The sequence below is a fragment of the Odocoileus virginianus genome, chromosome 5 (assembly GCF_023699985.2).
Source record: "Odocoileus virginianus isolate 20LAN1187 ecotype Illinois chromosome 5, Ovbor_1.2, whole genome shotgun sequence".
NCBI lineage: Eukaryota > Metazoa > Chordata > Mammalia > Artiodactyla > Cervidae > Odocoileus > Odocoileus virginianus.
In genome coordinates, this window is record NC_069678.1 from 40,836,320 (window position 1) to 40,848,388 (window position 12,069).

General features: G+C 36.8%; 1 protein-coding gene across 1 annotated transcript in view; it reads left to right on the top strand.

Moving 5' to 3' along the window:
• Positions 1–12,069, top strand: part of COL24A1 (collagen type XXIV alpha 1 chain) — a 350,400-nt gene that overhangs the window by 118,232 nt on the left and 220,099 nt on the right. The window contains exon 18 of the mRNA XM_070467179.1: positions 1,477–1,530. Within this exon, the coding sequence (XP_070323280.1) occupies positions 1,477–1,530 (54 nt within the window). The remainder of the gene's footprint in view (positions 1–1,476; positions 1,531–12,069) is intronic.

Sequence of the window (12,069 nt, forward strand, 5' to 3'; positions counted from 1 at the left end):
AAGGAAACTTGCAGTTGAAATTTTTCAAAATGAAAATTTTTCTGAAGGATAAATAAAATTATTCCACAAGTTCATGTTCTTAAATATCAGGTTGTGGATCAACTTTTCTGATAACAAAGGCCTGCTGTATTCCTTTTTTTCCTCAAGCTTGTAAATTTAGCGTCTTGTTTAGATTTTGCCACTAGAGGGCCTCAGTGAAAATGCTGTTTCTGTCTGTCTGAGGTACTTTTCATTTCAAGAATTTGAATCCCTTAGATACTCACTATGGAGTATGATTTTGTTTATTTAGGGGAACTTAAGTGAACTTCTGCATAATATTTTACAGCTTTTCTCTAGGTTTGATTGTAGGTGTACTGTGTACTGCCTAAGTCCAGAGACTGTAGCACTGTATGAGGATGAATTTAATACACATGGAAAACTGTGCTTCACTTCTTAGAAACTGGATACGTAAAGAGTTTATGTATAATAAATTCAAGAAATGTTATATATTCTGTGACCTGTTGTCAGATTTGAAGCTCACATAGAAATTTAATATGACAAAAATAATGAATTCAGTTGTTTTGATGAAAACAAGGATATCAGTCTTTTGGCCTTCCATGTTCCGTAGTTTCAACTCTTGAGAGGATCACCAACCCTCTCCAGGATCAGGCTTTTACCCTTCTTTTCCAGCCCTGATTTCACATTGTTAATCTGAATGTCAGAAAATGGCTGCAGAGATACAGAAATCAAATCTTCAGAAGTTTAATCAAAGGATCAAAGTAATCTAGGAATTCTAGGTAACATCCAGGAGTTGAGAGAGGATGTGAATGGAAAGATTAATAGTTATAAAATTGATTAACATTTAATGAGTACTTTCTATGTGCTAAGCACTGTGCTTAACACTTTACATTTGTCTCATTTATTTCTCACAATGACTGTAAGACTGTTAGTAACATTATTATTATTCCTATTTTATTGGTGAGAAAATAGGCTGAGAGACATTAAGCAACAGGTATTTAAATCCAGGTGATTCTTAATTACTAAATCAGGCCCCTTATAGTTACCAAAGGAGAGAGAATTTTTCAGAGGCAATCCTAGAATTCTAGTTGTCTATGAAAGCAGTTCCTATGTAGAGTTTCCTACTTTATTAAGTCAAACTTTATTCTCTTATCTTTGGATAACACACACCCACACCACAATTTTTTTCCTTCATTTGATTTCCATTAATTTGTATCTCTAATATTTAGGGGTATATATGTATAGATCTATACACATCTTATATAATAAGTTTCATACAATGATGATGATTTTGTCTTTCTGAATAGTCGTCACAACTTTGAAATAATATATTGACTGCTGTTTGCCAGAAAGTCATTACAACTTTGTGTGACATAATATATTTAGTAGTTTTTGCATACTATATGTTTCCTTTTTCAATCATATTTATTAAATTAATGTTTATACTTTGATTTCTCTCCCCCAACCTCCACATTGTAGGGCCAAACAGGTGACCCAGGACCCCAAGGGCCATCTGGCCCTCCAGGACCAGAGGTAAAATGTTGGTGGGAATATAATTAATTTAAATAAATGTCATAGCAATTAAACTTTGTTAATTAAACCTTTTATATAGTAGGCTTAAGCAAGATTCTCTTTAAAGTTTATATCTTTGTAAACAGTTTGGACTAAATGTTTTCTGTTATGTTGAGAGGTATGCAACAGTGATCTCCAGAAAATAGAAAAGGTATTAGTCACATAGTCCTGATTAGATCACAGTTGATTTGTTTGTTCTGCACAACAACTACTAGTAACACATAGTTGGGGCTTACAATCAAATTTCAGAACATAAGCACCATTGAATTTTTAATGCAGACTGCTTCCAATTTTTTAATGTGCGCATCTCATATTCTGGAATAAACATGAGTAAGTCTGTAGTACATGCATAAGATTTGCTTGTATAGTATATTCTTTGAAATTCTTACTTTGGCTTAATCCTTGATGTAGAGGGGCTTTTTCTTTTCTGTAAGACTGCATAGGACGTAAGCTTATGAGATGAAACATTTAAGTTTTTTAAAAATCATTTTATGAGTCAAAGATATACTACATGGAGATAAGTTTCTGAAGCTCACCTTAGTTCAAAAATATAATCCCAAATATATGCATACATAAACATATAACCCTGTAGTCCATGGGGGCACAAAGAATTGGAACAACTGTGCGACTGAACAACATCAAAACCTATACACATTCACATCGAATTCAGCGTCACAGATGCAGCAGTAACACTGAGAAAGTGGATTTGGCTTCACAATAAATAAATTAGATCGATAAAGTCCCCATAGTGTCAAAGCAGTAGGCGGAGTTTCTAGGAATAGTACTATCTTGATACTTTCTCCTTCTCTTTGAAAACTCTAAGGTCTGTTTTTTACTCCACATCTGTCTTTCAGAATTGGCTAATTTCTTTTAGGAAATGTCTGTTCTTACTGACTGTCTAATTTAAAAACATATTAGAGGTGAATGGTTCAAAAATCAAAACAACCATGATTGCATCTAGTTTTAATAATAGGTAATAGGAGGTAAAATGGAGCAATGTATTGATGTCATGATGCTGGGAGGAATGAAATTGTTTATAGTAATAAAATTTATTATTAACAGACAATTAAAGTAGTAATTAACTGATTAATATGCTTATCTTTTTTATGAGCTTACCTTCTTTTAATTGTTTGTCATGAAAACATTCCTGGAATGAATCGTATTTACCTGTCTTCATCATATTGAGGGTATAGAATGTAACTGACATTTTATTATCTTTAAAGGTTATTTTTACAAACATGGATTACTGTATTGTAATTTTAGTTACATATGGTATGTATCCTAGGAAGAGTGTGTCATCTCCTTGCTATCAGTGTGGTTTAAGATTGTTTCCTTTTCTTTATAAAGCCAGGTCAAAGTATGCATGGGCCATGTTTTCACTCATCACTTAATTTTCCAGAAATTTTTTTTTTCTGTTGCTTTTGAAATTTTATGATTTTCAGTGACATTCAGAACATTGCCTTATTGTCTTTGAGTCCTGGAATGTACTGAGTCCCAACATATACCAATTCTTCCTTCTTCTGTTGTTGTTGTTCAGTTGTTTGACTTAGAAACCTTTCCTAGTGATGGAAATAGACACTTGTTTAATGAAAAATTGCTTACAAAAATCAGTATCTGATTTTTTTAAGTCGTATCTGAATCTTTCTGACCCTATAGACTTCAGCACGCCGGGCTCCTCTGTCCTTCACTATCTCCCAGAGTTTGCTCAAATTCATGTCCATTGAGTCAGTGGTGCTATTTCAACATCCTGTCCTCTGCCTCCCACTTCTCCTCCTGCCCTCAATCTTTCCCAGCATCAGATCTTTTCTAATGTACTGGCTCTTTGCATCGGGTGGCCAAAGTATTAGAGCTTCAGCTTTAGCATCAGTCCTTCCAATGAATATTCAGGGTTTATTTCCTTTCAGATTGATTGGTTTGATCTCCTTGCAATCCAGGGGACTTTCAAGAGTCTTCTCTAGCACCACAATTTGAAGGCATCAATTTTTTGGTGCTCAGCCTTCTTAATGGAACAACTCTCACATCCATACATGACTACTGGAAAAGCCGTAGCTCTGACTATGCGGACCTTTGTTAGGTGCTTTTTAATATGCTATCTAGGTTTGTCAAAGCTTGCCTTCCAAGTAGGAAAGGTTAGTCATAGCTTTCCTTTCTTTTAACTTCATGGCTACAATCACCATCTGCAGTTACTTTGGAGCTCAAGAAAATAAAACCTGTCACTGCTTCCTCTTTTCCCCTTCTATTTGCCATGAAGTGATGGGACTGAATGCCATGATCTTCGTTTTTTGAATATTGAATTTTAAGCCAGCTTTTTCACTCTCCTCTTTCACCCTTATCAAGCAACTCTTTAGTTCCTCTTCACTTTCTCCCATTGGAGTGGTACATCTGCATATCTGAAGTTGTTGCTATTTCTCCTGGCTGGCAATCTTGATTCCAACTTGTGTTTCATCCAGCCACATTTCGCATGATATATTCTGCATAAGTTAAATAAGCAGGGTGACAGTATACCACCTTGTCATATTCCTTTTCCAATTTGGAACTAGTCAGTTGTTCCTTGACTGGTTCTGACTATTGCTTCTTGATCCACATACAGATTTCTCAGGAGGTCATCTGGTATTCCCATCTCTTTATGAATTTTCCACAGTTTGTTGTGATCCATACTGTCAAGTGTTAGCGTAGTTGATAAAGCAGAAGTAGGTTATTTTTCTGGAACTCCTTTGCTTTCTTCATAATCCAGTGAATGTTGACAAATTGATCTTTGGTTCCTCTGCCTCTTTGAAGCTCAGCTTGTTTATCTGGAAGTTCTTGATTCATGTACTGCTAAAGCCTAGCTTGAAGAATTTTGAGCATAACCTTGCTAGCTTGTGAAGAGATCGCAATTATATGGTAGTTTGAACATTCTTTGCCATTGTCCTTTTTGGGGATTGGAATGATAACTGACCTTTTCCAGTCCTGTGGCCACTGCTTACCTGTTTTAAATTGTTTTTGAGGCTAAAGATGCAACCTGTGTTCTCTCAATAAGTGGTGTAATGTTGTTTTGGAAAATGGGCCCCAAATCCACAGATCATAATTTCTTCTTGATCATAGGAATATAATATGTAGGATTTCATATATAAGGCAGCACTTCTATTTAAATCCTTCTTGACATTAGGCTCTTAATAGAATTGTATGTCTAAGAATTTAAAATAGCATGTTTAATCATATATCAAGCCTAAAAAGTTTCTCCTTGCATAGTAGATGCAAGTAGATGCAGGTAAACAATCATATATGTTGTGCTATATTTAGACTTTATCCTGTAGTCAGTGATCACAAATTTTTAACAAAGGAATACAATTATCAGAAATGTATTTGAATGTATAAGTGGTAGATGAAACAAAGAAGAGAAGGAGACAGGGAGAGATGACGAGGAGGAGAAAAGGGAGAGGTGGCAAGTCTGTGGCTATTTGGGAGGATAATGCAAGGCCAAGGGGCTAGTGACGAGGGCCTGTAAAAATAGAGAGGAAAGGATGGCTTCAAGAGATAATTAGGAAATATAATTCACAGCACTTGAATCACAGTCCAGTTCATTCAACTCATGTGAGAAAGGGATAAAAGAAGCATGTAATAATTTTGGCTTGAACAGTTGGGGAGAATGTAAATCTTCATTCTAAAAATAGAATAAAAAAGGAGGAAGATATCTAGGGTGTGTGGAGATAATGCTTTGGTTTTAATTTTGTTAGGGCTAAAGTGCCTATGGGATATACAGGAAGTTAGTCTCATAAATGTATAGAAAATTGTAGACTTGAAACTCAGAGTGAACTAGAGAAACATGCTGGTATAGTGCTCCACATAGATGGATTCAATGAAGCAGTTGCAATTGATGAAATTATTTAGGACTAAAGATTGGAAAATACTATTCCTAGACACTCACCTCCAGAAGGTGAATGTCATTCTCTGTTTACAGTATGATTAAGTCTTAAATTGACAATATTAAGAGCAGTAACATAAACTTCAGTAACTTAAAAACATCATGAGAATAAAAAAAAAAAATCACAATGGAAATTAGGAAATATTTAGAATTGAGTAACTATAAAATCCAATATTGTACCTAAAGCAACACCCAAACCCTAAAGGGAAATTCACAGACTTCAGTGCATTTTTAAAAAGCAAGGAAGATTGAGAATAAATAAGTTATGCAGAGCACAAGTATACAGGTTTGTTTCACAAGAAGAGAGATGTTGAAAGAGGTCAATAGGAGGGAGTCTGTGTTCTCTGTAAGTAGGAGACTAAATCCCAAAAGTGGGGGGAATTTGTGTGTGCAGAAGGAAGATACTCAAACAGTTTTGTGAAGAGTAACCAGGGAAGGGACTGGGGACCAGTAACATAATTTCTAACTTGAATTAAAAACTCAGCTGAGCCTGAAAAACCTTTTCCACACAGCACAGCCACAACGTTCTGTACAGTTTATTAGAAATTAATTGCAAACTTGAATCTGAACCTTGTACTGGGGCAAAACAACGAAACACAGTCAGTTTTAGGCTTCTCTTCTCCCTTGGATAAAAATGTATTGCTTGTACAAAAGAAGGGCAGCAACTCATGGTATTGTGTGATTTCCATATTTGAGCATAGATTGATAACAATGTCAAAGGACAATCCAGTAAGAGTTATTAAATAAGGGATCAAAATAATGGTCCTAGGTATATACTTCTGAGATAGCTTTTGTTAATTATTGAATGATGAAAGGCTTAAATTAATAGTTGAAAAGTATGATGCTTTGCGATTGATGTCTTCTGAATGAGAATTGAGGAGGTAGCCTGAGTACCTTGAGCAAATTCCTTGGTTTTGTGTGCGTGTGTGTGTGTGTGTGTGTGTGAATATTGTGATATATATGCTTAAGTTTATCCTTTACTAAATGGCTTCTCAGTTGTCCCAGAACCATTTGTTAAGCAATTTGTCTTCGCATCAGTGATTTTAAGATGTCACCCTTATCATATAGTAAATTTTCATGGTTTTGGGGTCTATGTCTGAAATTTGTTTTCCTTTCCACTTGAATGGTTGTCTGTTCCTGCACAGTTGTCACGTTGTTTTAATGATAAGAAGCTCTATGATATTTTATAACTTCATTGAAAAATAACTGGGAATAATCAGCAAATACAATAACATTTATAAAAGTATACAATGTGATGACTTGATATACATTGTGGAATTATTGTCATGATCAAGATAATTAGTACATCCATCACCTCATGTAGTTCTTTTAAATTTTTAAAAAAATTGTTATTGGAGTTTAGTTGATTTACAACATTGTGTAAATTTTAAGTGTAAAACAACGTGAATTGGTTTTGTATATACATATATCCACTCTTTAGATTCTTTTCCCATCTAGGTCATTTACAGAATATTGAGTGGAATTCCCTGTGCTATACAGCAGGTCTTTGTTTACTTATTTTATATACAATAGTATGTATATGTTAATCCCAAATTCCTAATTTATCTCCCTGCTTCTCTCTACTATCCCCTTTGGTAGCCATAAGTTTATTTTCTATGTTTATAAGTCTATTTCATTTTTGTAAAATAAGTTCATCTGTATCATTTTTTTATATTCCACATATAAATGACATCATATGATGTTTGTCTTCTTCTAACCTCACTTAGCATAAGAAACTATATTCATTTTGCTTCAAATGGCATTATTTCATTCTTTAGATGGCTGAGTAATATTCCATTGTATATACATACAACGTCTTTCATTTGTTGACGGATGTTTCAGTTGCTTCCATGTCTTGGCTGTTGTAAATAGTACTGCAGTGAACTATGGAGTGCATTTACCTTTTTGAATTATGGTTTCCTCTGAATATATACCCAGGAGTAGGATTGTTGGGTCATATTGTAGCTTTATTTTTAGTTTTGTAAGGAGCTTCCATACTGTTTTTCATAGTGGTTGTACCAATTTATATTGCCACCAACAATACACCCTCTCCAACATTTATTGTAGATTTTTTGATATGACCATTTTGATCAGTGTGAAGTAATACTTCACTGTACTTTTGGTTTGCATTTCTCTAATAATTAATTATGTTGAACATCTTTTCTTGTTTTTGGCCATCTGTATGTCTCTTTTGAAAAAATGTCTATTTAGATCTCCTGTCCACTTTTTTCAATTGGGCTATTTGTTTGTTTTTGTTATGTTGAGCATCTTTTCATGTGCTGTGTCACCACTTACTTTTGGTCTAATTGGTCTGTTTGTTTTGATGGGATGTACTATGGCTGTTGTCGATCCAGTTACACTGGGGCCATAACTGGTACTTATTTCTCCCTCCTTCACTATCCATTTCAAATCCCTTTCACTCTCACCTTCTTCTCAGTAGGTCTTGGTGACTTGTCTAGTGGTTAACCTAAACCTGGGTCATGAACTTTTGCTTGGAGCTCCATTGTATCTCCTGTATTCCACATAAGTTCCTTCCTGCCTATTTGGTATGAAGCAGTCTTTCCTCCTTTTCCTCCTGTTTTTCAGTCAATTAACCATGCCAAGTTGGTAACCTCTCATCTTGTTTGCTTATATCTTGTCATAAAAAAATCTAAAGTGCTGTGGTAGCAGCCATAATTTTTAGTTTAAGAGCTTTGCTGTGTCTCCTGTCAAGGGAAAGCCCCTTTGGGTATCAGAATCTCCACCCCTGTGAAGTCCAAGATTGTGGGGACAGAAAGCAAAAATTACCCTGTTTTACTAGAAGTGATGGCAGATAGGACCACACCCACTTCTACTTCTTGGTTCCCAAACTTGTGCATACTTCCTATTAGAGACAAAACATCCTATGGAGGTCTGTGATTTAATAAATACCCTGTCTCTTTCCTTTCATACTGCATCCTCTGAGCTGCTTCTTCAGTTATAACTTTAGAAGGCAGTTCCAATGTTCCATGAGACTGGCTTCCTCTAGATGGTACAAGGTGGATTGAGACAAATGGATCACACTGTGGGGTCACTTTTAATCTCCTTCAGGGTAGAGGTGCTGTGCTCTGTGGGGATCCGTGCCTGTGGATCAGGTATTCTGTAATCCCCTAGATAATGGTGCTAGTTAAACCTATAAAAGGAGGAAAGTCAGACTTAACTAAAATACCTGTCTCTGTAAATATGCACTGCTGATACTTCTAGATTGAAAGGGGTCCACATGAATGTGAACTACCTGTCAGTCTCTTAAAAACCATAAATGAAACGGGTGCATTTGCCACATCAATGATCACACACCATGTGAAGGGGGTCTCAATCATCTGCTTGGGTGATAATATTATTCAATACATCTGACACAGCAGCTGCAACTGGGGCTGTGGTGGTCTACAGTCATTCTCCAGAATAAAACTGATTTCGGTAGGGACCAGTCTGACAAATTAAACAGTGCTCTAATAGAGAGCACAAACCCTGCATATTTTAGATCTTGAATGATGGTACTAATCTTGACATTCTCTCCACATACAATTTGATTGGCACTTACGTGGATGTGTATTGTTGTTTAGTTGCTAAATCACATCCTACTCTTGTGACCGCATGTACTATAGCATTCCAAGCTCCTTTGTCCATGGTATTTCCCAGGCAAGAATACTGGAGTGCATTGCCATTTCTTTCTCCAGGGATCTTCCTGACCCAAGGATCAAACCCACATCTCCTGCATTGGCAGGTAGATTCTTTACCACTGAGCCATCAGTGAAGCCCATGTAGATGTTAGTGACTGGCTGATCCTTAGAACCAAAGTTCCACCTAACTATAGGAGTACCCTTGCCTTTTTGGCTCCTCTTTAAGAGAAAATCCAAATCTAAGTTACTAACTTTCAACAGGTCCTTTAAAGATACCTATTTTTTTTTTTTTTTTTTGGTTGCACTGAATCTTCTTTGCTGCTCACGGACTTTCTCTAGTTGCAGAGAGCGGGGGCTCCTCTGTATGTAGTGCGAGGGCTCCTCACCTTGATGGCTGCTTTTGTTGAGGAGCCCAGGTTCTAGATACAAGGGCTTCAGGAGTTGCAGCTTACGGGCTCAGTAGCTGTGGCACTCAGGCTTAGCTGCTCCATTGCATGTGGAATCTTCCTGGACCAAGGATCAAACCCATGTCCCCTGCATTGCACAGTGGATTCTTAATCCACTGTACCACCAGGGAAGTCCTAGAGATACCTATTTTATATTAATCACTAAAAACAAACAAAAAAAAAAGGTGAATCAGATTAGGTCTTAACTTTAAAGAGCTTGGGCATGAGTTTGAGCAAGCTCCAGGAGTTGATGGACAGAGAAGTCTGGTGTGCTGCAGTCCATGGGGTCGCAAAGGGTTGGATACAACTGAGTGACTGAACTGAACTGAATACTAAATTCAGACTGTGTAAAGCCCCCACTGTCTCTTTTTCCCAAACATCAAGATTAATTAGGTTTGATAAAAATAAAAAATCAGGCCATTCTTTAATAGTCTAGGATCAATGTATTTCTCAGAGAAAATTATGAAATAGCCAAAGAATTTCTTTCCTGATCCCTCTGGTCTCTCCTGTGTATATTGTTTCCCTCTTGGGCATGAGTTCTTATCTATTTGAAACAACCAGTGTATCTTTTTCCTTCCATAATTTACCCTTCTTGTCAAAGACTATTTTGAGAGAAAGACCTGATAAATATATCTCACTCCCATCATTAACTGATTAACAGCTAAGGGCAATATATTTCCCTCTCAAGGATATTTACATTTCAACACTAAACAGAAAGCTGAACTAATGCAATGAATTTTGAGTTGTAGAATTTGACATTGGCGTTGAAAAAACTGTTCAGCATTAAAGAGCATCTGAACAAATGTCACTTCAGACTACTTAAAGTTTTTTTCTTGCTTCTTAGCATTTTGCTTATTCCAGGTGAATTATTAAATTTCTGTAACAAAGAAGTAAATATACCTGTGCATTCAGCTTTTTGCAGAATTATAAATATTAGAGGTGTCTCAAAACATGTACTTTAAAACATAGTTTAAATTTTTTTCCGTAATACTTCTTTGTCTTTTATAAAAACATAAGGAAAATACTACGCCAGACTCTTTTCTTTTTCTTTAACCATAATAATATCAGTTTTGAACACTGACTTTATGCTTACTCCCAGTTCTGGCAGTGAACCACCTTCAAATGTGGTAGCAGAATAGTTAGAATGTTTGTTTATTCAGCTGTTAACCTCCCTGGGCTACAGCGATTTCCAAGTAGTTGAATTTTGGATGATGTTCTTGGTAAATGAGGTCAGTTGTTTACTGCACAAGTGACCACTAATCACAGAGATACCAGAAGTGGTCATGCAGTGGGTCCTCTTTTTCTACCAGGGTGGTCTTCATTAGAGACCAAAACTGAAGTTCATTTGGAGACTCTGCTCATATAGTCAAGTCGTACTTCTAAATGTCTGTTTTAGCACTTTAGTGAACTTAACCAGAATAAGGCTGCCTGTGGCCAGCTACATGAGTTGAGTACAACTTAGTGCTTATGAATTCCCTTCATTTAAACCAATTAGGTCTTTGGCATCTTTTGCCACCTGGGTTTTGTTGGGTTAATTTGGTGTTCCCAGTTGTTACTCAGAAGGTAGTGCTGAAAGAAAATGTGATTGAATCAGTCAATAAAAAAAATTATTTCTTGAGTTCTTACAGTGGGCACGGCTGTGCCTAGTGAATACAGTTCAGTTCAGTTTCTCAGTCGTGTCCGACTCTTTGCGACCCCATGAATTGCAGCACGCCAGGCCTCCCTGTCCATCACAAACTCTCAGAGTTTACTCAAACACATGTCCATCAAGTCGGTGATGCCATTCAGCCATCTCATCCTCTGTCATTCCCTTCTCCTCCTGCCCCCAATCCCTCCCAGCATCAGGGTCTTTTCCAATGAGTCAGCTCTTCGCATGAGGTGGCTGAAGTATTGGAGTTTCAGCTTCAGCATCAGTCCTTCCAATGAGCACCCAGGACTGATCTGCTTTAGGATGGACTGGTTGGATCTCCTTGCACAGTAGGATATATTAAAAAAAATGTACATATTATCCATAATTTGGGGAAATTTACAGCCTGCTTGAGAAAGACAAGATTTGTACATACACTGTTGCTGCTGCTGCTAAGTCGCTCAGTCGTGTCTTTGCGACCCCATGGACTGCAGTACACCAGGCCTCCCTGTCCATCACCAACTCCCAGAGCCTACTCAAACTCATGTCCATCGTGTTAGTAATGCCATCCAACCATCTCATCCTCTGTCGTTCCCTTCTCCTCCCTCCTTCAATCTTTCCCAGCATTAGGGTCTTTTCCAATGAGTTGGTTCTTCACATCAGGTGGCCAAAGTATTGAAATTTCACCTTCAGTATCAGTCCTTCCAATGAATATTCAGGACTGATTTTCTTTAGGATTGACTAGTCTGACCTCCTTGCAGTCCAAGAGACTCTCAAGAGTCTTCTCCAACACCACAGTTCAAAAGCATCAATTTTTCGGCGCTCAGCTTTCTTCACAGTCCATCTTCACATCCATACATGACTACTGGAAAAACCATAGCTTTG